General features: G+C 44.8%; 1 protein-coding gene across 2 annotated transcripts in view; it reads left to right on the plus strand.

Moving 5' to 3' along the window:
- Positions 1–26,605, plus strand: part of ADAMTS14 (ADAM metallopeptidase with thrombospondin type 1 motif 14) — a 106,778-nt gene that overhangs the window by 59,291 nt on the left and 20,882 nt on the right. For both annotated transcript variants that reach the window (XM_039482173.1, XM_039482174.1), the window contains 8 exons: positions 11,329–11,434; positions 14,972–15,115; positions 16,527–16,659; positions 17,503–17,616; positions 21,770–21,918; positions 23,033–23,208; positions 24,795–24,928; positions 25,777–25,900. In XM_039482173.1, coding sequence (XP_039338107.1) covers positions 11,329–11,434; positions 14,972–15,115; positions 16,527–16,659; positions 17,503–17,616; positions 21,770–21,918; positions 23,033–23,208; positions 24,795–24,928; positions 25,777–25,900 — 1,080 coding nt within the window. The remainder of the gene's footprint in view (positions 1–11,328; positions 11,435–14,971; positions 15,116–16,526; positions 16,660–17,502; positions 17,617–21,769; positions 21,919–23,032; positions 23,209–24,794; positions 24,929–25,776; positions 25,901–26,605) is intronic.

The raw sequence follows: 26,605 nt of genomic DNA on the forward strand, positions 1-26,605 counted from the left end.
AAGGGCTCTGGGCTGCCTGCAAACGCGGGGAGCCCAGAGCCCTCTGATTCCCGGCTGCGGCTGGGATTTAAAAGGCTCTGGGCTCCCGTGTTTGCAGGCAGCCCAGAGCCCTTTAAATCCCAGCCGCGGCTGGGATTTAAAACTCTGCGCTCCCAGCGGTTGCAGGCAGCCCAGAGCCCTTTAAATCCCAGCAGCGGCTGAGATTTAAAGGGCTCTGGGCTCCCCGCGGTTGCAGGCAGCCCAGAGCCCTCTGAATCCCCGCGGCGGCAGGGAGTTAACAGGCTCTGGGCTGCCCGCCGCCGCCGGCAGCCCAGCGCCCTCTGATTTCGGCTGCGGCTGGGATTTAAAAGGCTCTGGGCTCCCCGCGTTTCCAGGCAGCACAGAGCCCTTTAAATTCCAGCCGCGGCTGGGATTTAAATGGCTCTGCGCGCCCCGCGGTTGCAGGCAGCCCAGAGCCATTTAAATCCCAGCAGCGGCCGGGAATCAGAGGGCTCTGGGCTGCCTGCTGCGGCGGGGAGCCCAGAGCCCTTTAAATCCCAGCCGCGGCTGGGATTTTAAAAGCTCTGTGCTCCCCGGGGTGCAGGCAGCCCAGAGCCCTCTGATTCCCGGCCGCGGCTGAGATTTAAAGGGCTCTGGGCTCCCCGCCGCAGTGGGCAGCACAGAGCCCTCTGATTCCCGGCCCGCGGCTGGGATTTAACGGGCTCGGGGATCCCCGCGGCTGCCAGCAGCCCAGAGCCCTTTGAATCCCAGCCACTGTCCGCTGATTGCCCCCTCCCCAGACCCCAGCCCCAACTGCCCCCCAGAACCTCCACCCCCTATCTAAGCCCCACTGGTCCTTGTTCCCCAATTACCCCCTCCCGAGACCCCAGCCCCTAACTGCCCCATGGGCCCTCAGCCCCGATCTAAGCCTCCCATCTCCTTGTCCCCAACTGCCCTCCTGAGACCCCACCCAACTTCCCCCCAGGACCGCACCCCTACCTGTCCCTGATAAACCTCTTAGACTCCCATGCCTATCCAATTGCTGCCTGTCCCCTGACTGCCCCTTCGAACCTCTGCCCCATCCAACTCACCCTGCTCATTGTCCCAAGACAGCCCCCCCGAACACCCTACCTCTTCTCCAACCCCCAAACTGCTTACTGTGCCACTCAGACCAGCGTATCTGGCTCCATGCAGCTCCAGACAGTTGCTGCCATGCTCCCCCATGGAGCCCACAGCCCTCTCCCACCCCCAGCACCTGCCTTCCAGATTTGAACACCTCAAAATTCAGGAGTGCTCAAGCTCGGTTTGGGCAGCTTTTACTTCATTTCTCCCAAATCAGTTTCCCTTGCAAGGTGCCAACTGAAGCTGTTGGAGAACAGAGAGATCAGGTGGCCTCCTAATGCCTGGAAAAGAGACAAAGGCCGGAGGAGGGAGTGTCAGTGCCTGTGTGGACTTCTGGGAAGTGCACGGTGTGGAAGGGGATGCTGTGATGCTTTGGAACATCTCCATACAAAGCCAGTCAGGACTCTGGGGGAGCCTCCTCTCTCGGAGCATACTGTCTCCAGGGCAAGAAGCTTACACCTTCCTGGGTCTGACCTCAGAGCATTCAGCATGCCCTTCCACGTCATGCACTTTCCAAAGTGAGTCTGCCCAGGCTGGTCCTGGGGCAACCAGAGGTCGCTGCACCCCAACTCCGCAGTCAGATGTGACTCTCAGCCAGACAGTAAAACAGAAGGTTTATTAGATGACGGGAACACAGTTTAAACAGAGCTTGTTGGTACAGAAAACAGAACCCCTCTGTCAGGTCCATCTTGGGGGGTGGGGAGCCCAGAACCAAGTTCTGGGTCTCTCCCAATTTCCCCAGCCAGCTCCAAACTGACACTCCCTCCTCTGGCCTCTGTGTCTCTTCTGGACAAGGAGGCCACCTGATCTCTTTGTCCCCAACACCTTCAGTTGGCATCTTGCAGGGGAAACTGAGGCACCCACACAGTATTCAGAGAAAATATTAAGAACATTCCCACTTCATCACAACAGATGCAACAAAATATAATACTGTATATTGAAGTAGGCAAGTGCTGCTTCTGACTTTCCACTTTTAATTGACCCTTGTAATCTTGTGGCACTGACGCGTTGTAGCTTCATTTTATATCGGCTTACAGGGCGGGAGCGGGGGGGGCACCACCATTTTGGGCCCCACCAAAAATTATACAAACCTGCCGCCTATGCATGGGGGTCGTCTTATCTTGACCTTTCCTTATGGTTCCTTACATTCTGTTAGGTTTTTTTTACTGCCATTGTACACTGAGTAGATGTTTTCAGAGAACCATCCACAATTACTCCAAAATAAATTAGCTGTTGCCGCTCAAGAAAGACAGACCTCATCATTTTGTATGTGTAGTTGAGATTGTTTTTGAATGTTCATTACTTTACATGTATCAACATTGATTTTCATCTCCCATTTTCTTGACCAGTCCCCCAGTTTTGTGAGTTCCCTTTGTAACTTTTTGCAGTGTGCTTTGACTTAACTATCTTGAGTAATTTTGTATCAACTGCAAACTTTGCCATGCCACTGTTTACTCCTTTTTCCAGATAATTTATGAATATCTTGAACAGCACTGGTCCAGTACTGATCCTTGAAGGACCCCGCTATTTAACTTTCTCCATTCTGAAAACTGACCATTTATTCCTACCCTTTGTTTCCTGTCTTTTAACCAATTACTGATCTATGAGTTGAAATCCTCCATTATTACTGAGTTTTCTGTTTTTATAGCCTCTTTTAATCTCCTTGAGCATTTCACAGTCACCGTCACCATCCTGGGCAGGAGGTTGGTATAGTAACTCCTCACTTAAAGTCATCCCAGTTAACGTTGTTAACATGCTCATTTAAAGTTGTGTTGTCAAAGGTCTCACCCCCACTTGGAACTGTTGGGCTCCAATGTGGGGACCTGACTTGGTTTCCCTCTAAACTAAAATCCTAGTTTAGATCTAGTAGGCTGCCACCACTCAATCATTAAATGTGGATTGAGACACAGTCCTTCCCCAAAATCCTAGGGGATTCCAAGAGCCCCAAATCCATGGAGTTCTTACACCCAGGAGAAACAAACCATTCCCCCTGCTTCCTCCCCCCTCCCTTTTCCTAGGAGAGACACGGGATCTAACTACAGAGGGATACCTCCCCCTTCTCTTTCCCTGAGAATCCACCCAAGGAAAGACCAACAAGTCCTTAATAGAAAAGAAAAGAATTTATTAAAGACTAAAAAGAAAATACAGAATCTCTATGAGCCCAAGCTGGACACTCATAGGGTCTAACCTTATCAATCTCTGGAGAGAATTCCCCCTCCCCCCTTTCTCAGTCAAAGCAATATCAGCAAACAGGAATAAAGCATTTCCTTTAGCAAACACACAATTGCAAATATAGAAATCAAATCATAAGACTAATTCACCTTTCTAATTAATACTCACTATTAATTAGTAGAAACTACTCCAGGAGAGCTTGGAGACATGACTGTCTCTCTTAGATTCAAAAAGAGTTCTGACAAAGAACACAGACAAAGGCTTCCCTCCACAGAGATTTGAAATTATCTCGTCTCTGATTGGTCCTTTGGTCAGGTGGTCACCAGGTACTGCATGTTAACCCTTTACAGGTAAAACAGACTTTAACCCTTAACTATCTGTTTATGACACGCCCCCCAAATCGCCAACAGTGGGAACTACTGGTGGTGATTTCCTCCTAGAACTGTAAAATAAACAGATAAACAAAACACATGCACTATTACATATACTACTAAGTATGTAAACAACAAGATATTTGACATTGAAGAACACTTTGTATGCATTTGACCGGACATACTTGGCAACGTCCTTGCCCATTCCCTCCCAGTGGAAGGAATGTTTTTAACTTGTTTGTGCTTTGTTGACCCCAGAATGCCCACTGGGATGTCAGGGCCCAAGCTTAAGAGCTTGTCCCAGTACTTAGTTGGAACTACCACTGTCTTTGCGGATGCTGGCCTTCCTGGTGTCCACCAGAAAGAAGGTCCTTATATAAAAGTCCTTGTTTTACAACAAACTGGAATTGGGTAGAAGAGTTGAGAGGCGGTGGGTTGCTGCATGCCGCTGCCCAAGCTGTCTTAAGGCTGTCATCGGCTTCCTGCTGAGTCTGGAACTGTTTCCTTGAAGCTGGAGACACCAGTTCCTCTGGAAGCGATGTAGGTGATGAGGTTGTTTTCGTTGACTGTGAACCGCTCTCCACTGGTGCACAAGGTGATATTTCAGGCTCTGGCTGAGCCTCTTGGGTAGAGTTGTCTGCTGCTTCTGCCAGTTCAGGCCCGTTGGCGCCCCCTGGCGGTGGAGTTGCAAGCGCTGGCGTCAGTGCTGGCGCTGGTTCTGCCGCTGGTTGCTCTTCCAGTTCCGGTTCTGGGACTGGATGTACTATGGCTGCTGTAGTTGTTGGCATGAGATCCAGTTCCACCACCTCTGTCTGGGTCTTTGGTAACACAGACCGAGTTCTGGTGGATAGCTCAGGAACAGGGATGGGAGTGCCTGCTTGTTTGGCCTGGCCGCGGGTGACCACTCCCCCCTCTTGGCCAGCTGCACATGGTTGGCCAAGTCTTCCCCCAGTAGCATGGGGATGGAATAATTGTCATAGACAGCAAAAGTCCACTTTCCTGGCCAGTCCTTGTACTGGTCTTCAGGGATGCTGTACCCATGGCAGGTCCTTTTAAAACTTTTCAAGAAGGCGTGAGTGTTCCCACCTGCCATGTAGGTGGGAAATTTCTTGGGATGGGGAACAGTGCCTTCTGGTGTTGGCCACACCCCTCTGCAGTTAGTGAATTTTATGTGTGGCTTGCTGGTGTTGTTTTTTGGTGCTGGCCACACCCCTCTGCAGTCAGTGAACTGGTTTCCCCCATTCCTAACCCTTTCTATTCACGAAGAGACTGAATAGAAAAAAAACAAAACTTTTCATTTGCAAATGTGTAGTTGCTGTTTGCTGATATACTGAGAAGACCAAAAAAAAAACCAACCTGGTTTGTCCTGTTTCTAGCACTTGCTAAGTACCTCACAGTGGGGGTCCTTTCTAACAAGCCTCCTAGAAAAACTTGCACCTCTTTCCTAGCTGTTTTTTCAAGCAGACAGAAAGAAAAAATAGAAGAAGAAGAAAAAAAATAATTTTCTAACACAGCCCGTTAGAAAACCTTATTTCCACCAGCTAAACCCTGCTGAAAATCCGTTTCCAAAAAACAATCTTCCTCTCCTTCTGAGCAGTGGTACTAATAAGCCCAGCTGACCGGCTGGTCCTACTTAGTACCTGTGAGAAAAGTGTAGTAAATCCTTTCAGGGTTTTGTATTACCTGGCTCCAGAGGATTTCAAAAGACACAGGGAAATATTATCTGGCTTGAGGGTTTCTGTCTCCCCCCCCTGCAAACCTGTTTTTCCCACTGGATGGGAATGTACTTTGTGGAGTACTTCCCCCCCACCTAACCTGTTTTTCCTGCTGGATGGGGTGAGCTCCCAGGAGCACCTCCCCCACCAAGGAATCCTGATCACACAAAGGAGGGACACACCTCCTTGCAACCAGAGCTAAAAACCTCTGTCTTGAGATTCCTTATCTCCCCAGCAAACCTGTGAGGGCACTTCCCCCCACCTAAGGAATGCACACACTTTCTTTTCCTCCAAGGTGCTTTTCTATGCCACCCGAAAGAAAACTGCTTTTTCCTCAAGCTGCCTGTCCAAGCAACCCAAAAGAAAAACTGCTTCCAACAAAGCCTGCTGGAAACTCAATTCCCTCCAGCCAACCTGGCTGAAGATTTCTTCTAACAATGGGTTCGAAACTCCGCTGCCACCATGTCAAAGGTCTCACCCCCACTTGGAACTGTTGGGCTCCAATGTGGGGACCTGACTTGGTTTCCCTCTAAACTAAAATCCTAGTTTAGATCTAGTAGGCTGCCACCACTCAATCATTAAATGTGGATTGAGACACAGTCCTTCCCCAAAATCCTAGGGGATTCCAAGAGCCCCAAATCCATGGAGTTCTTACACCCAGGAGAAACAAACCATTCCCCCTGCTTCCTCCCCCCTCCCTTTTCCTAGGAGAGACACGGGATCTAACTACAGAGGGATACCTCCCCCTTCTCTTTCCCTGAGAATCCACCCAAGGAAAGACCAACAAGTCCTTAATAGAAAAGAAAAGAATTTATTAAAGACTAAAAAGAAAATACAGAATCTCTATGAGCCCAAGCTGGACACTCATAGGGTCTAACCTTATCAATCTCTGGAGAGAATTCCCCCTCCCCCCTTTCTCAGTCAAAGCAATATCAGCAAACAGGAATAAAGCATTTCCTTTAGCAAACACACAATTGCAAATATAGAAATCAAATCATAAGACTAATTCACCTTTCTAATTAATACTCACTATTAATTAGTAGAAACTACTCCAGGAGAGCTTGGAGACATGACTGTCTCTCTTAGATTCAAAAAGAGTTCTGACAAAGAACACAGACAAAGGCTTCCCTCCACAGAGATTTGAAATTATCTCGTCTCTGATTGGTCCTTTGGTCAGGTGGTCACCAGGTACTGCATGTTAACCCTTTACAGGTAAAACAGACTTTAACCCTTAACTATCTGTTTATGACATGTGTAATGCTCCCTTCTAACGTCGTTTGGCAGCTGCCTGCTTTGTCCACTGCTTGCAGGAAGAGCAGCCCGTTGGAGCTAGCTGGTGGGGGCTTGGAACCAGGGTGGACCGGCAGCCCACTTATCAGCTCTCCCTATCAGCTCCCCGCTCCTCTAAGTTCCCTGTGCTGCAGCCGCCCAGCAGGCTATCAATTGCCAGCAGTTCAGCTGTCCCTCCTCCCACTGCCATGTGCATTGGCTAAGAGCAGCGAACTGCGGCCACTGGGAGCCAGGGGCTTTCTCTGCACAAGCGGCGGAACAAGTTTGGGAGCCACTGCATTATAGCATCCTATTTTCCTATGCCCATAATTTTCCAAAACATTAATCTATTGGTTTGAAATTTTCCGTGCCTGGTCTTTGCCTGAACATACGAATTATAATACTGGGTTAGACTAATGGTTCATCTAAGCTGGTAGCTTCCTCTGACAGTGACCAGCACCAGATGTGCCACAGGAAGGAGTAAACCCTCAATAATGGGCAATAATTTGATAACAGGCAGTTGGAGGAAGTTTCTTACTAAATCCAGTTAGTGGTTAGCATGTGTCTGGAAACAGGAACATTTACGTTACTGAATATTTTGTAATGCTAGCTGATAAAACTTAGGACATTTTTATTATCCATATAAATATCTCATCACATTTCGCATCCTACTGCGCTTTTCGCCCCAATAAAACCTTTTGCCAGTGAGGCTCACAGGTTAAGTATTTTTTGAGTAATTTTTTTTATAATTTTCAAATGGATTGTCCTTTTAATTCATTGGGTACCCTCCTTCATTGGTAGTCTTCTGTTTTGAGAGAGTAAATGGACCTTCCATTCAGTATTGTACTCTAAACAAAATCTATTCAATCTCTCCTCATAAAGAAAAACTTTCCATGGGTCTAATCATTTTTGTTGTCCCTCTTGGGACCACTTCTATAAATTTATTTAAAAGGTTTGGCCAGAACTGAACACAGTATTTAAGGTGTGGCCCACACAATGGGATTCTTGTACTTTCAGCATTACTCTCTGTCTTTTTCTTGATTCAGCCTGCCACATCTTGCTTGCCATTTTGACCACCACCTCACCTGGAGCAGATGATTTCGTTAAGCTCTCAAAAATTGTGCATCGGTCTTTTTCTGAAGATAATATTTTTTTGTCTGAAAGTTTGAGTAAAAGTTTGAGTTTGAATAAAGTCCCTTCAGCCATTTGAGTTTGGAGAAGGTGAATACACATTTCCCATGTTAAAAAATTCTCACCATACTTGTTCAAACAGAAGGCCAACTTGACTTGGGTTGGTTTGAAAAAAAAAAAAAGAAAAATGGTATTTTAAGAAACTTATGATCCTTCGAAAATTCCAGAGTAAGCAGGCTCTATAGAAAATATACATTCTGTTTCTAAGGACAATTGGCTGAATGTCAGAAAAAATATTCAAACAAATTATTCACTTAAAATTGCTGGTTTTTTTAGCAAACAATTTAATTGATGAGTAGTATTTCAGCATTATTGAGCTGGTTGAATATCATTAAAAATTATTTGTTGAAAACCGACAAAATTGCCAAATAACATATTCACCAAATAGCACTCAATCCAGTCTCTCAATAAACATACATAACATGGCACGTACGCTGTGTGCATATGCATCTCAGAAGGTGCACACTATTAAGCTAGAGTCAGAGGTAGCTACCAGAATTGGCCATAGGGTTTCTTATGCAATTGCACCCTGAGGGCGCTTAAATAAGAGTGACTGAAAGTCAGGAGTAATCATTTGATAGACTGGTGCCTATTTGTATCATTATTGAATTCTCCTTCTTAAGGAATGATTGGGAATCAGCTGTTTGGGAGACTTGTTGTCCTCCTGAAGTGTATTTTTGTTGTTTATACGAGTCAAAACCCCAATAGCTCCTGTCCTGCTCCCCATCTTCCACCATCTGATTTCTCTTTAATGGCCTGGGGGTTGTATTGCAGTAATTCTAGTGTGCCCACCAGTGTGGCCATAACTGGCTGTATCCGACCCAGCACAGCCCAATAACACAACATGGTCTCTTGTAGTTCCTCTATCCTCTCCTCTTCCCTAGTCTCTTCTGGGCTCCATGTGGCTCAGTCTTTGAGCTGCCACCTTCGGACTATTTAAGGGAGGCTTCTTTTTTCCCTGTCCCAAATCCCCCTGTTTAACAACGGTGGCTGCTAGGTTACCAACCATGGAGCACCTAGAGGTGTATTACACCCTGGGCCCTCGCCCCAAATATGTAGCTTCTATGACTCTCTCAACCTGCATTTCCAGAAGATCCCTGGAAGGGCCTGCTTATTTACCTCCTTGAGATCCCTATTTACAAAAATGACTCTCATGGCCGCAACCCCAATCCATTGTCTCTGTAGGAGCTGAGAAGTCACGTCTTGTCCAGTTCCGTGTTTGCCCAGTTGACTATCTTACTTGTAACAGACCATTACTATGGGAACACTGGAACATAGTTGCTGGTCTTGGAAACTCCTTGTAGCATGAGGTAAACAGGCAGAAAGAGAGCACAAGTGTAAAGAATTACACAACGATTTAATTGAACTCCATTTTTCTTAACAACTGCCTTTACCGCAGGCATTCAGTCCTATCAGGGTGGCCATGGAGTCAACTACTGATGTCTTCAGGACCTTCATTTGGGAGGAGTCTTCAGGAAATTGTTCACTTTTGCTTTATTTTATCATCCTTGGCCACCTGTACAAAGTGCTGATCCACTCATTCATTCAGTTTATGAATTAGATTCAGTTCCCCTCACATCCTTCCCCCTCTACCTTGTTCCGGAGTAATTAATATTAGTTGTTCCCCCACCACTGGGTTTCTGGGGAACAAATGGCTTAGAAGATACATAGTACAGAGAAGTCACTGCAGTCAAAAGCTTCCCGGAAAAGCGGCAGCATAGTGTCAGTGTTCAAAATAGGGATAGCAGCCAGGGGAGGGAGTCAGGCTGAAACAGTCGTTAGAGCACAGCGCCTGTAGGAAGTCTGCTGCCTGTAGGAGGAGATGGGGTTAAATTGAACAGTGGTGCCATTCTATACATGCAGTCTGGTTAGTCAAGATGCACTACCATTATGGAATGGAAAATATTAGGAATGTTTGAGTATGTACGTGTAATATTAGCCTGTTCTTGGCACGGCCAGCCAAGATGACCTCAGCGGAAACCATGTCCATGTCCCAGTGGGTACTGACCAATTGAGGTATTTGGTAAACTCCTTGGCTTAAGTTTCTTTCTTGGTATTGTTTGTTTTCCCCTCTTGTCACCTATCTGACATGTTGCCCTCTTAGTTTTGCCTGCTGTGACAGTGCTCCAGATACTATCACTCACTGCTGAATAACTAGTGCAAATTAAATTGACTTGTTAGAGGTACAGGGGAGAACTTCCCACTCATCCTTGATCAGTTCTCTCCATTTGCTCAGGGTCCGAGGGATTTTTTTTTATTTAGTGCTGATGAAAGTTGCCCCAGAGACTATCCCTTGTATATCCATTGCGCTGACAGCTGCAGTGTACAGGCTGTTCCACACCACCCCTCTCCTTGACCTCGAAAAGCTGTGAAGGTAGATTGGCTTCCAGGCTGATTAAGTTTTTGTCTGATGAAATTGTCAACTGGTGTCCACCTCTCTATTATAAACTGGGCTGAGACTGCCAGTCCATTTCACATAGGCCAGTGGTTCTCAACCAGGGCTACACGTACCCCTGGGGGTATGCAAAGGTCTTCCAGAGGGTACATCAACTCATCTAGATATTTGCCTAATTTTACAATAGGCTACATAAAATGTGCTAGTGAAGTCAGTACAAACTAAATGACTTGTTTATACTGCTCTATATACTATACACTGAAATGTAAGTACAATATTTATATTCCAATTGATTTATTTTATAGTTATATGGTAAAAATGAGAAAGTATGCCATTTTTCATTAATAGTGTGCTGTGACACGTCTGTATTTTTATGTCTGATTTTGTAAGCAAGTAGTTTTTAAGCGAGGTGAAACTTGGGGGTATGCAAAACAAATCAGACTCCTGAAAGGGGTATAGTAGTCGGCAAAGGTTGAGAGCCACTGACATAAGTTATCAAGCAGCCATCAGATGATTACAGTTTTCAGGACCTGTGGATTGGATTAGAGTTGAAACAGCAATCTAAGGGTGGAAGACTCTGTAACCCATGAGCAGTCCCTTCTGCCACCTAGTGCAACAGCTTCTGAGGAAAATTACAAGGAAACTACTATGAGATTAATTTGAGAAGGAGCTGGCAAGTCAGACATGCAGTCAGAGATGTGAATAGGTGCAGAAAGGGGCGAGGAGGCTGTCAAATATGTTTTCAATCCATCTGTACAGGTGGCCGTTTGATTATAGCAGTTGCTGGTGCATTTGTTTAAGATATGGACAATGTTCGCTGTTCCTTTAGTGTGAGAATGAGTCAGGAAAGAATGCAACACAGTTATTGCAGGTGGCCAGGCAAGGTTCAAGCAGTGTGTAATTCTAATACCCTCCAAGCCCGTTTCCCTCCATGAGCTATGAGCTGGTGGAACATATGATTGGCTTCATTTATATTCCCAGGCAGCTGTGGAGTCCGTGTCCCTCAGCAGGGAGCTGGGCATGAAATACATTTGGAATGGCTCTAGCTTGTGGTTTTTTCCTTCTCATGAACCGCCCCCTCCCTTCTCTTGCTTTGTCTTCTGTCTTGCTCCAGGTTATGCTCCCGTCACTGGTATGTGCCACCCTCTACGCAGTTGCACTCTCAACCATGAGGATGGATTCTCCTCAGCATTCGTGGTTGCCCACGAGACCGGCCATGTGTGAGTCATTGGAGGAGACAGTTGGACATTTTATCTTTTTTTTGTTTTCATCGTTGCACGGTGGCTCAGCAGGGTGTTTAGTCCCCCAGGCTCTGCATTGCCATATGCAGTGGACTTGCTGATGTATGAAAAGTTGTGATGTGATGAAATAAGGGCCCTCCAAGTTACTAACATGGCTGCTAGAACGGGCAAATACAGGAGTGAATAAATCTATTTGTAGTATAGTAAGTGCAGCAAGCAACTCAAAGGCAATCTCTGCCTTAGAGTTTACAGTCTACATATCTGCACATCTTAGAATCTGTCACCTTGGTACCAGAATGAGTCTGGAAATTGAATGTCTTTGGATGTTGTGTTTTGTTTCTGAACATGAACTGTAGGTGGAGGTACTGTAAAGTGGGCAGAAACATAAAATCTCACCTACTACTCATGTATAGATATAAACCATAACCTCCAAAGACCTTTAATTATCAGACACCATTCTGGTATGTACAAGTGCCCCCAGGTTGTCTGACTGCTTCTCCTGTGGGTACAGCAGCCTCTCAGTCGAGAATAGAGTGATTCAAGGGGCTGTAAGAGGGAATAATGGGATGGAATCAAGAATAGCAATATTTGGTGTGTACAGAAGGAAATATTTCCAAAAGTGAGAAACACCTAGGCTCTGGTCAAAGTGATAGAAATCCCTATTGCTTGAATAATGTCAAACTAGACTGGACAAACTGTAAAATATTGTAGTGAGCAATCTTGATATGAATAGACCTCTTCCATCTTGTTTCTGTTATTCTGTTCTCCTCAGGAATGCTAATGGGTGTATGTATATGTATTCAATGGCAAAAAAACAAACAACCTACATTAATGCAGAGTTAAGGTTGCTTGGTGGTATGTCATCTTGCAGAATGCTGACTTGAGCAAAACTCAAACTTCCGAAAACCAGGAAATGCAGAGTCAAGGTTGCCTATGCAACCTTAACTCTGCCATCTTTCAGCAATGTGCCAATGTGCCTCGTTAACACACATATCTTTACTTTTCCAACCCCAGCAATGTACAACTTCTTCACCTCATTTTATATATCCATTCAGTGTCTCTCACGGGATTCCACCTAGCACTATTAGAGGATAAAATTAAAAAAAAAAAAAGTCTTGCCACTTACCCTCTGCTCCCCTGGACCTCGCAGTAGCCAATGGAAATTGTTTACATGCACTCCAGCTGCAGTCAGTGTGTTAAGTTTCATGGGCAATCTTAACTTCGCATTTTATGGTTTTCAGATGGTTGAGTTTTTCTCAAGTCAGCATTCTGAAGTTCCACTAAAGGAAAAATGCCCAAACTGAAGCCCACAGGCCAAATTTGACCAATAAAGTTCTGCAACAAGGTCTGTGCCTGTGCTCACGTTTAAAATTGGTGTGTAGCAGGCAGACAGTACATGTTCCATCAAAAAATGCTCCTTATTTAACTCTGAAGGGGCTGTTAGGATCAAAATGGAGCATTATCTGCTATGACCTGTAGTGTCTGCAGTCCTTGAATTTCTAGCACATCACTACTCAGGATCTCAGCTGTGAAAAATATAGAAGCCTCTTCTATAAGTTCCTGTCTTGGACAAAGACTTTTCTTATGCCTCTGAGTTGAGCCTGAGCCATATCCTAAAGGCCAGCTCATAGTTCTAATAGACATAGCTGGTAAGTTCAGTTCCTTGCATTTTATTCCTGCTCTGTCTCTGTACAGACCTGCACTCTTAGAATCATAGAATATCATAGACTATCAGGGTTGGAAGGGACCTCAGGAGGTCATCTAGTCCAACCCCCTGCTCAAAGCAGGACCAATTCCCAACTAAATCATCCCAGCCAGGGCTTTGTCAAGCCGGGCCTTAAAAATCTCTAAGAATGGAGATTCCACCACCTCCCTAGGTAACCCATTCCAGTGATTCACCACCCTCCCAGTGAAAAAGTTTTTCCTAATATCCAACCTAAACCTCCCACACTGCAATTTGAGACCATAACTCCTTGTTCTGTCATCTGCTACCACTGAGAACAGTCTAGATCCATCCTCTTTGGAATCCCCTTTCAGGTAGTTGAAAGCAGCTATCAAATCCCCCCTCATTCTTCTCTTCTGCAGACTAAACAATCCCAGTTCCCTCAGCCTCTCCTCATAAGTCATGTGCTCCAGCCCCCTAATCGTTTTTGTTGCCCTCCGCTGGACTCTTTCCAATTTTTCCACATCCTTCTTGTAGTGTGGGGCCCAAAACTGGACACAGTACTCCAGATGAGGCCTCACCAATGCCAAATAGAGGGGAATGATCACGTCCATCGATCTGCTGGCAATGCCCCTACTTATACAGCCCAAAATGCCGTTAGCCTTCTTGGCAACAAGGGCACACTGTTGACTCATATCCAGCTTCTTGCCCACTGTAACCCCTAGGTCCTTTTCTGGAGAACTGCTGCCTAGCCATTCGGTCCCTAGTCTGTAACAGTGAATGGGATTCTTCCGCCCTAAGTGCAGGACTCTGCAGTTGTCCTTATTGAACCTCATCAGGTTTCTTTTGGCTCAATCCTCTAATTTGTCTAGGTCCCTCTGTATCCTATCCCTACCCTCCAGCGTATCTACCACTCCTCCCAGTTTAGTGTCATCTGCAAACTTGCTGAGAGTGCAGTCCATGCCATCCTTCAGATCATTAATGAAGATATTGAACAAAACCGGCCCCAGGACGGACCCTTGGGGCACTCCGCTTGAAACCGGCTGCCAACTAGACATGGAGCCGTTTATCACTACCCGTTGAGCCCAACGATCTAGCCAGTTTTCTATCCACCTTATAGGCCATTCATCCAGCCCATACTTCTTTAACTTGCTGGCAAGAATACTGTGGGAGACCGTATCAAAAGCTTTGCTAAATTCAAGGAACAACACATCCACTGCTTTCCCCTCATCCACAGACCCAGTTATCTCCTCATAGAAGGCAATTAGGTTAGTCAGGCATGACTTTCCCTTGGTGAATCCTGATCACTTTCCTCTCCTCTAAGTGCTTCAGAATTGATTCCTTGAGGACCTGTTCCATGATTTTTCCGGGGACTGAGGTGAGGCTGACTGGCCTGTAATTCCCTGGATCCTCCTCCTTCCCTTTTTTAAAGATGGGCACTAGATTAGCCTTTTACCAGTCATCCGGGACCTCCCCGGATCGCCATGAGTTTTCAAAGATAGTGGCCAATGGCTCTGTAATCACATCCACCAACTCCTTTAGCACCCTCAGATGCAGCGCATCCGGCCCCAGACTTGTGCTCGTCCAGTTTTTCTAAATAGTGCCGAATCACTTCTTTCTCCACAGAGGGCTGGTCACCTTTTCCCCAAACTGTTACTGGTGCTGGAATTGCATGGAATGCTGGAAAAGTGGCAACTATTGGTCCAACAAGTGGAAGAGACACAGTGAATATGCCTCCTTCCTCATCCAGTTAAATAGAGGCTTTTACAGGAAATGTCCTTATTCAGAATGCTACTGATAACTGTCTATCTGGCATGTCCCTTTGGAACACAACTCACAGGCTTTTTTAACAGGTTAGGTATGGAACATGATGGCCAGGGGAACCGGTGTGCAGATGAGACCAGCATGGGGAGCATTATGGCACCATTGGTGCAAGCTGCATTCCACCGTTATCATTGGTCCCGATGCAGCAAGCAGGAGTTGAACCGATACATACAGTAGGTCAATTTCCACAACTATGATTTAGACTAGCTAGTCTATGGTTTTTATTGTACAAATGAATGATTGCATGTATTTGTATGAACTAGCGTATGCATGGAAGAATGAGAGTGGAAGCATCTTATTGCAAAGATACATTTGAATAAGGAAAGCAAAACCAAAAAGAATCTTGTGCAGCAGACACTTTCTCTTAGGGCCTTAGCTCTCATCTCTGAACCCCGACCTTGAAAGATAATGCTTGCTTTAGCTTCCCTGTTAATTCTCCCCTTCTTTTAGTGATATAATGAATTGCACTGACAAGCCTCTGTTAATTTTGTGCTATGGTCATTGCTGAATAGGCTCAGAACATACCATACTCAATATATGAAAAAACATATTGAGTGGAGAGCCCCTGGGCCTCTCCAAAGATCATGTTCATATCTTCATTTAAAAATGTTTATGTGAAAGTGACTTTTGCTGAAATGATACTTATGATCACCTGGGATAGATCTAGCCATTCAGAAACACATTAGAAAAATATGTGACCTTCTCCACGTGATCTGCCTTAACAAATCAGGTTCTTACTCAATGGACTGTGCAAATAGTAGCCTGAAAAAAGATGCGGATATCACTGAAGCTGAAGTTCACAAAAAGTTATACACACACACACACACACAATTCAAGTGAATCATTGCTATTTTGAGGAAACATCAAAGCTGATATTAAGTAATTTTGCAGTTTGAGTTGATCAGTTCACATGTTTCTACCTGCAATGCCCCTGCCTATCCTTTAGACTGGCCAGTGTTCTGCATCTTGCAGAAAGTGTAACACCCCAGTAAGTTATGCATTTGTTTGAAGTAAAATTGAAAAAGAATTACTGGAGGGACAGATTTATAACCAGCTGAATCTAGCCAGGATTTGGTTGCATTTCAACCTGTTTATTTTGGGCAGGAGAAGTAGCAATAAATCCTGGACTGGAATCTTCTGACCACCTTGAATGTGTTGTGACAACAGCACCTATTGCTAACATAAGAGTTTTTCCTTGACAGTGACAGTTAGGCACCTGGTAGTGAACTTGCTAGTTCTTCACTCCAAGGGAGGAGTTGTCAGTGAGTGATGATGGACACCACCAGAGCTGTTGTAGTGGAGACAAATTTTTTCTAGGAGGGTGCTGCTCCCAGCCTGTGAAGAGGCTTTGGTAGAGGCCATGCGTCATCCTCTCCTAGCTGATGGAAGAATGCACATGGTAGTGGTGGATATTGTAAGGGATGTGGGGGATGGTCAAGACAGCAAGATGTCTTAATGCGGGGGGGTCAGGGAAATAGATAGATAAAACCACAAAACAATAAAGAAGAAAGGTGTGGAGAAAGAGAGTAAATTTTGTAACATTCAACCCAACTTTGTCTTTGCCTTTACCTGATGTCACTGCAGTTCCTATGACTGCCTGCTAGATGATCCCTTTGAGCATGAATGGCCCAAGTTACCAGAGCTCCCGGGAATCAATTACTCTATGGATGAACAGTGCCGCTTTGACTTCGGTGTGGGTTACAAAACATGCACAGCTGTGAGTATTGCTCCTATTAATAGGGTCTGGATTTTTTCTCTTGCTGTAGAATGAAAGGAAGTCCCCCTCAGTGATAAAGTGTGCCAAGGAAGCAGCGGGGGGTTTGCGTAGTGGTTCTGTGGGCCAAGTGTGAAGTAGTCCTGGGTTTGGTAGCATCTTGCGATGTCTCTGGTCATTGTCTGGCATGGTTTATTAGGCTTATTTAGCCACCGAGAGGATTTGAGTGGAGGGACTGGCTCCAGACTTTTCCTTTCCTGCCCGTTCACCAGATTGGATCAGAAGTGATAGCACCCTGGAGGATGACTGCATCTTCTGTTTGCCCTGATGGAAGAGCTGCAACAAATTTCTGGACTGGGGGTTAGAAAAGTGACTTCAAAACGAAGGAGCTAGGATTGTCCACATTCAAACTGTAGGAGAGGGAAGGGGTCCATGTGGGTTGAAAACAGTTGTTTGAAACAAGAGACACTCTCAGTTCCACTTCAAAACTAATTTCATGAAGTTGCTTCTGCCTCCCTGGGGTCTAAGTCTCTGCAGTGGGAAGGGTTCAGAGGAGGGGGAAGGGATAGCTCAGTGGTTTGAGCGTTGGCCTGCTAAACCCAGGGTTCTGAGTTCAGTCCTTGAGGGAGCCATTTAGGGATCTGAGGCAAAAATCTGCCTGGGGATTGGTCCTGCTTTGAGCAGGGGGTTGGACTAGATGACCACCTGAGGTCCCTTCCAACCCTGATATTCTATGATTCTTGACTCTACCTGCTCTCTCTCTTACATGCTCATAATTTCAGGTGGATGAGGCTGTTATTTTATCTACCCATTAAAATAACAGAAGGGCTCTTGTTTGCTTCACAGTTCAGAACCTTTGACCCTTGCAAGCAGCTGTGGTGCAGCCATCCAGATAACCCTTACTTCTGCAAAACCAAGAAAGGGCCCCCCTTGGATGGGACCGAATGTTCATCAGGCAAGGTACCTGTGGTAGTGGGCAGGATACAGACTGGATTCACTATTACTGGGAAATAGACATGACCCTCATCATAATGGTACATTCAAAAATGTACATGCACATAGATGCCGAGGCATGCAAATCCACCGATACATGCACAGATATTTACTTACAAGTGCACACACTGACTCACACAGATCCAAGCACATGCACACACTGAATGTACACTGTATTCTGTAAGAAAATTGTTTGTAAGTCATATTTAAATTACAGGCCTGGGGCAAAGAAGAACTATAGTCTCATGCATCTTGAAAAGCATATCTCTTTTTTTACATCTGCTCTGTACCATATGTTTTATTCAGAAAGATTGGAAGGGCCCATTCCTTTAGAGGTAATAGTGAGCCTTTGAAAGAAGCGTCCGTGCTAAGGATTACTTTATAACTCATTCATAATCATTTCCACTTATGTGTCTTTCAACATTTTCCTCACTTAAAGAAGTACAGTTTGTTGTTGTTTTTTCCCTAATTATCCAATACATCTATGTTCAGACAAGGGCTTTTCTTTCTTACAGACCATCTGCTCCTGCTACTTGGTTCTGAAGTGAAGCCGTACTGCTTGCTAACTTTGTGATGTTACAGTTAATGGCATGGTAACAGACTGTGATGTCATAAATTCATGATTATGACTTCATCATAGGATCTGTCTACTTCAGGGTTTCCTATAATGTTCGTTACCACAATATGCAAGTGCCAATGAGTCAGAAAAGCAACTGGAGCGTGGGACTTGATTCTTATTCAGACATGAGGTCCCAGAGGCAATGACAGCAGAAAACTTTGCATTTTGAAGAGGCTACCCCCAAAATACTTATTTGAAAGGGAAGGGGAAATCTGGATATAAAATGTTTAGATGTTGTAGGATGAAGCTTCCTATTCCACATCATACCAACATTTGAGAAGGAAATCTTTTCAGTGGATGGACGTGTTTAAAATAATGAACAATTTCTAATAACTTTAAAATAAGTCACAATGATCTCACACAAGATATTGCCTTATTGAACGGCTTCTCCTTAAATGAGACCTGTCTAGAACTTCTAAAATAAGGTTGTTAATGTGTCTGTGCACGTTACATATAATGGTGGTGAAAGGTGCCAAGGCTGAAACATCTGGAGACTGAAATCTATGGTTTACCCACACAACGGGGATAGCATGGGTAGCAGTGGCATCATCCTGCCAGTGTTTCTCAACCCTGACCACGAGCTGTCGCTTCTAGAGGTGAAAGACAGTTTAGTCTCCAGACCTGTTCATTTCCCTTCCTCTCTCCTGTGGCTGCCAAAAAGGATCTAGTTCAGGAGCAGGAAACCTATGGCATGCATGCCAAAGGTGGCACGCGAGCTGATTTTCTGTGGCACTCACACTGCCCAGATCCTGGCCATCGGTCCGGGGGGCTCTGCATTTTAATTTAATTTTAAATGAAGCTTCTTAAACATTTAAAAAACCTTATTTAGTTTACATACAACAATAGTTTAGTTATATATTATAGACTTATAGAAAGAGACCTTCTAAAAACATTAAAATGTATTACTGGCATGTGAAACCTTAAATTAGAGTGAATAAATGAAGATTCGGCACACCACGTCTGAAAGGTTGCTGATCCCTGGTCTGGTTAATGCCAGTTGTGGTGGTTTGGGGCTATGAATCATTGTCCACTGGGATCTGGACTGAGAGGACCAACCCATTTCAAAAAAGGCCTTTGTAGAGACAGTGTCATGTCTCTGCCTGGGCTGGATTTGAATTGGCTGACTAGATGTGAAAGCCTGTGCACTGTATCAAATTATTTGTTATTATTACAGTAGCACTTACTGATCGGAGGTCCATTGTGCCCAGGTGCTGTACATACACAGACTAAGAGACAGTCCTTGCCCGAGGAACTTAACAATCTAAATAGAGAGGAAAGACAAAGGATTGCAGAGGAAACTGAGATGAAGTGACTCACCTAAGGTCATACACCTGTTTAGTGGCAGAGCTAGGAATATAGCCAATCCTGCTAAAATGCTTATTTGTTTTATTATCCATATTTGATTGTCTCCTAACATCCCTTTTCCTAGTGGTAGGGATCTTTTCAGTTTGGCAAATATTTCTGAACATGATTCATCAAGAAGCAAGCCAACTTCTTTATAAGTTACCAAATGCCTTCAAGATAAGGCAAGTCATAGAATCAGAGAAGATTGGGGTTGGAAGAGACCTCAGGAGGTCATCTAGTACAATCCCCTGCTCAAAGCAGGGCCAGTCCCCAACTAAATCATCCCAGCCAGTCATTTTCTATTCAAAATAACATTTTCTCCTTAAAGGATCAGATCCTGAAATTCATACGCAGTTTTTACTGTAGCAAAATTCCCACTGATTTCAACAAGAGTTTTGCCTGCAGAAGGGCCAAGGAAGTGCTTTGGCTGAATATACTTATTTGATATCCTATAGAACTCAAAAGTAGAAATCCAGAAAATGTAGAAAGCTGCTGAATATTGAATGCAAACACAGTTATCCTGCCTCATATGCAGACTACAGTGCTAATGACAGGGGTAATTGACATCATCAATGCAGTGCATGCTGGAGTTTCTGGACAGATAGAAAGTTAACAGCTGAGGGAAAGCCAAGCCATGAACCCAAAAAACAGTTTACATAAAAAAGGATCTTAAAGGGCATCTCTTGCCTATGAATCATCTAATGATGTGTGTTTGTGCATTCAACAGCTTCTAGCAAGGTTTGTGCATTCACAGGTAACAAACTTGAACTTGTCCTTCTGCACTTTCTGCCTCTGTCTCTACAGCAGTGGGGCAAACACAGAATATTGTCATGAATAAACAGTGGCCATTGTGTTTTTCAGTTTCTCAGATACAAAGAGATGATTTAAAAAACAACAACACCAAAACAAACCAGATGCAAGACCCTCAGCTGGTGTAAATCATTATATTGACTTCAGTTGAATTATGCTGTTTTACTCCAGCTGAGGATCTGGCCCTATATATTTACAACTAGAGGATATTCTTCATCAGTTTGTAACAGTTCTAAGGAAAGTCAAATTTTGAGCCTCAACTGCTTGACAATGTTCCTCTGAAGCATTATAGACTACTAGTCCTGGCCACAGAGTAATTCTATGCTCTTGTGGCAAAGCCACTGGATTTGGATTGCTTCACTGTCTGTTTAAATGCGAAGCTGAGGGACACGTGCCATTCACGCTGCAGGATCCTTGGGATACACCCTGCGGTCAGCAATAATTAGATGCAGTGTATCAAGCCCAAAACCAAAGTCAACAAAACTATGGCTCAGGTCCTGGGGTGCTGTGCTGCTACTTCACTGTTGTAATCTGGGCACGTAGCTAGCACAACCAGCCCCAGGGTGCCGGCAATAATTGGTGTGGCTGCGAGAAAGGAGGCATGACTAGGACATCTCTATATTCCTCCAGTGCCCCTGGTGCTGTATGTGCCCCTTAGAATCATTGGCAACCATAATTTAGAGCAGCCTTTGCACCCCTTTCTGAACTGAGCTATGTGCTCTCTGGCTGTAGCTGAGGTTCTGGACCCAGGCAATTTTCATGGAGACAAATCTCTGTTTTATGGGAGATTTTGTTATAACATTTGTTACTGAATTTTGTGTTTGTGAAAGGGAGAAGTTTGTTGCACATGTGAGAACGAAGCATAATAGAGGCAAATGCCACAGTCCTGATCTGCGATGTCCTTTGCTATTTTGGTCCTGGGACACAGAGAGCTGTACCTGTGCAGTGAACCCTGCCAATCCACTCCTAGCTGTCTTCTGAGCAGAAGTTTTACCTAATGTGATGTGAACAAATGGGAACTAGGATGAAACCACCAAACCCAGCTCACTTTCACTGATGACCTATGTCAGGTTTTGAATTTGGCTATCTGGAGGTGATAGGCTAGTTCATTAGTCCACGCCTCCACCCAGGCCCCCGAGACCTTTCTTTATTACTTTAAGGTTTCATGACTTCACAGTTGCCACTGTCTGTCATGTCCATCTGACCAATAGGAGTGGGAGACCCAGATTCCAAACCATGTTGTTAAGCTGGGTGCCCCTGTGGCTACAGAATCTCTCTCCTCACTAACACTGGACAGTTATGAAGAGGCAGGTGTTCCGGTAACCCCTGTTTCTTCTCCTGTTCCAGTGGTGTTTCAAGGGTCACTGCATCTGGAAGACTTCAGAGCAGCCTTACAGCCAGGATGGCAGCTGGAGTTCCTGGTCCAAATTTGGCTCCTGCTCCAGGACATGTGGGGGTGGGGTGCGCTCCCGCAGCAGGAACTGCAACAACCCACCGTAAGTTTGGCCTTCTGCTAATTCTCTCAGTCCTTGCCTTATTGAAAGTGGCAGAGAACAAGGGCCTCCTCCTCCTCCTCCTTCCTGCAGTAGGTCAGTCACAAGGAAGGTGAGAGTGTTGTTCTGGACAGCTGAGTGTAAGCTGGAGAGAGGAAGGGCCATGCCTTGGCACCACAGCATGGAGTGTCAGAGCATTAAAGGGAACTCTCCTTCCCAGAGCCTAGCAAACTTTAGGGATATGCTTGTCCATCCTTTCTTTGCTTTTGTTGCTATAAATCATGGGCATCTCTTATGGTCAGATATGTAAGATAGGATTGTCAAAGGAGCCTGAGGGAATTGGGCTCTTAACTCCCATAGGATTTGTTTATCCTACTCCCTTAGGCTCCTTTGAAAATCCCAGCTGTAATCCCTAAATTTAAACGCTGAGCTACAATTCGTTTAACTCCTTCTCTTCACATGCACCGAATAGGATTGAAGCTTGACGTAATCAAACTGAGCTGGTCACCTTCCTTTAACCCAGAGGAGCACTAACAACAAAGAAGCACTGTCAAGGCAGATGGGCTCCAAATGGATCAAACCCAGCTTCTTGGCTCAGTGACCTGGTGATAGCAGCTAGCAGTTATGGCAATACACGTGCACTTTGTACCACTTCATTGTTCTTGTATGCTGGCAGGGGACAAGAATCCTAACGTGTGAGCCAAGTGTGCTCACATGGACTGTCAAACTAGCACAAAGTTGGTAGTGATAGGTATGGATTGTGGGCTCACCAGCTTTCACTGTTACTTTGGTGCTTTAAATGACTAACCTAATATAAATAAGTCTTTCTGTGCAAACATGTGTTTGTCCTTTAACATGATGGTAGTCTGGACTGGATTGTGGGGAAAGTCAGTCGAGTGAAGAGGAAAAAGTATTTCACGGAGACCTGTGGACAGTGTTTCTAGACTTAAAGTTTTCATGGGACCTCATGCCATTGTACTAGAACATCCAGGCTTCAGAGAGGCAGTCATGAAAGCCTCCCTCACACATGATCCCTAGTAGGACTGTGCTGCGTCAGGTCTGAGTACCCCTTTCTGAAATAGTTTCAAAATTCTTTATCCCCTTATTTATTTTCTAGTCCGGCCTATGGTGGGCGCCATTGCCCAGGTGCCATTTATGAGTACCAGGTCTGCAATACTGAAGAGTGTCGTGGACCCTACGAAGATTTCCGTGCCCAGCAGTGTTCTAAGCGTAACTCTTATTATACCCACCAGAACTCCAAACACACCTGGCTTCCTTATGAGCACCATGATGGTGAGTGGAGACAGCCCATTCGGCCAGGCAGTGCTCGTGTAGTCATCGACTGGACTTCTGTTTGCTTTGTGGGCTGCGTACATTCCCTGGGGACCATTCAGAAGAGTTTGGATAGGCTACAGTATGGCAATGGGGATAGCTCTTTCTTCGGACAGTTCTGGGATTGGTCCTGAGTTACTTATGACCTGTATATATATTTTTTCCTTGCTATTGGAATGACACTGCTGCCACTGTTTGCCTACTGTAGCGGCTCCTACAGGTGTACGTGATTATGCCTTTCACATTGCAATACAAGGACACTATCAAAGACCCCTGCACTGAACTGTCATTTAAAGAGAAAAAATTGAATTGGGTTTTATGTGACATCTTTCACGCTTGTATGATCTCAGTGCTCTTTAAAGAGAAGAGCTTCATATTCCATCACCAGCCCTTCAGGTTCCCAAAAATCACTTTCCCTTACCTACAGAAGCCTATGCTGAGGGTTTCCATTGCGAGCACTTAGAACATTACAAGCACTTGAAATAGAGCAGGAAAATGCTCTTTGTATTATATGTGATATTGTCAATAATTGCAGGGGAAATAAAACCTCTGCACCTAGATCCAGGCAAGCAAGAGGAGCAAAACTGATTTTCATGTGCCACTGGTATTCCTTAATGCGGCCCCTAAGTTGCACCTCTGACCTACAAAAGGGCTGGGGACAGTGAAGACAAGCCAACAGAATCAGAGAACCATAAGCAGTGCTCCGATATCTCCCCCACTGACTTTCACCAATAGGAATTTTTGATGCAGGAGAGAATCTGCTGTTTGTTTTAAACATAAATGTATCTGTCTGCACTTTTTTAAGTTGGATTTTTGTCACTGTTTTACAGTTTTTTCGTAACGCTGTGTTGCTTTACACAGCTGGATGATATGTTGTATTTGTAGCTGTTGTGGGACAAATTCTGTCCTCAGATACGCACAACTCTCATTGAATTAAAGGAATCAAGTGATTCTGTAGTGCACCTCTACCTCGATGTAACGCTGTCCTTGGGAATCAAAAAATCTTACCACGTTATAGGTGAAACCATGTTATATTGAACTTGCTTTGATCCACTGGAGTGCGCAGCCCCGCCCCACCTGAAGCACTGCTGTACCGCGTTATATCCAAATTTGTGTTATATCGGGTGGCGTTATATCGAGGTAGCGGTGTACCAACTGACTCAATGCGTTTGCAGTTGCGAGGATGTCAAAGGGACTTGCACGTGCATATCTGCAGGCAGAATTTGGTGTTTCACTACATAAACAATCATTTCAGATTTCAACAAAGAATGAAAACAGCTTGCCCAATCATGTACTTCTTAGATCATTTAATTTGCTCTGCCAGAGTCAAATCTTAATATGTTGTGGTTAACATCCACCTCCCTAAGTTTTCTGTAAGAGAATATAGAGTACCGAATGGCAAATGTAGGAGGGACTTAGAGACAAGAAGGGATTGGCTCTTGAGAATATTCTAATTCAAGATAGCAAGTTCCTCTTATTAAGATAGTTTGTATTGACTCCATTGTGTTTCCATGAACATGGGTTTTTCAATACTTATTTTGCTGCAGATGCTCAGAAGTGTGAGCTGATTTGTCAGTCAGAGGAAACAGGAGATGTGGTGTTCATGAACCAGGTGGTTCATGATGGTACCAGATGCAGCTACAGAGACCAATACAGTGCCTGTGTTCGGGGGGAGTGTGTGGTACGTATGTAACTAATCATTGGGTCTGGCAGTTTTTGCCTGTCCTCTATTCAAATGAGAGAAAGAGAGAGAGAACAAGCATGCACATTTCTGGAGTCAGTGGAATCTTAAATGCTCTACATTTTTCATAGAATCTAAAATTCCTTTCTAAACTGGGGCACTGTGTGAAGAGTACATAAAGGTTTAGGTACACTGTTATTTACCCAGGCTTCCCTGGCACTCACAATGGTAGAGAAGCTGTGTATGTGTAGGACGCAATTCATGTGCATTCAACTAGTAATGTGGGGGAAGCTCGTTAAATACTTTCCTCCAAGTTCTGTTTTATTATGTCACACTGTTTTTATAAACAGAGACTTAAGGGTGCCAGTAGAGGAGTGGCTGATTATACTGGTGGATGGACTAAGACTTCCATCCAAAGTTGGCATCCAAGTCTGTACAGTTCACCCCTATAGACTCTTTCGGACGGACTTAAGGGGACTTGGAGCTACCAGGTGGTGGTCAAGTGTAGCAGAGAATTGAAGCAGGACGACCCTGAAGGCTTACATCAGCCTAAAAGCTCCCTAGCACCAGAAAAGAAGTAGGGCACATGATATCAGATCCATCTCCCCATTTGTCATGGGAGTGATTGCTAGTGAGAATGATTCACCAGCTGGCAGAGTTTTTTGTGAGGGTTTGCACTGGAAAGTCACTACCATCTTCCCCTGCCATACACATCTGCACAGCTGTCATACTGCTGTAAGACTGGAGGGTGGCTAAAGCCCAGGACAAGCTATGATGCCTGCCTTGAATTTTGAGGCTCTACATATGTGACCTTTTTAAAATCTCTTTCTCTCCCTCTTTGGTGACAGCATGTTGGATGTGACAAGGAAATTGGCTCTTTGAAGCAGGATGACAAGTGTGGTGTTTGCGGGGGTGACAATTCCCACTGCCGGACGGTGAAAGGGACTTTCATCAAATCCCCAAAGCAGCCAGGTGAGAGTCTGGCCCGGGAGTAGGGGAAGAGTATTCATATTTTGGAAGTGATTGCTTTAATGTACCTTTGCACGTAACAAATATAATCCATCTGTGGCCTAAAACCTTCTCTTAGTTCTGCCAGTGTAAACCTATTCTAGAGTATCTCTGTTGAAGTCCATTGGAATTACTACAGATTTACACGGGTGTTGCTGAAATGAGAATTTGGCCCTACAGATATACGTACAACTACATCTCATAGTTTATCATCAGTAGTAGTAGTATTTATTTGTATTATCATAAGGCCTAGGAGCCCTAGTCATGGACGAGGACCCCATTGTGAGAAGTACAGTACAAACACAGAACAGGAAGGTTAGAGCGATATTGCTGCTGAAATGAAGGCCATGTCTTTCTAGCCGGAAGTGTATCCACAGGCTCAGAATGCTTGCTTATGTTGCCTCTGGCCAACTGCACATCACTTAACAGGCTGTTACATACAGGTTTTGCATTTTGAAATTAAAACAAAATACTGAGAAAGAAGACTAGACCTTTGTCTTACTCTGCAGACCTTTGGCAAACAAAATGAAAGCCCAGAAATTTGATGTCCAAGTGCTGGTTGTGTGCTCAGATATGATGGTCATCAGGTAGCGTATCTTTACTGACTTCATTGGTGCTCTGCTGGTTGATATTGCCTAAGGATATGCCCTCTATAACTGCCAAAGTGAT

This window comes from Mauremys reevesii, linkage group 7 (genome assembly GCF_016161935.1).
Source record: "Mauremys reevesii isolate NIE-2019 linkage group 7, ASM1616193v1, whole genome shotgun sequence".
NCBI classification, from domain to species: Eukaryota; Metazoa; Chordata; order Testudines; family Geoemydidae; genus Mauremys; species Mauremys reevesii.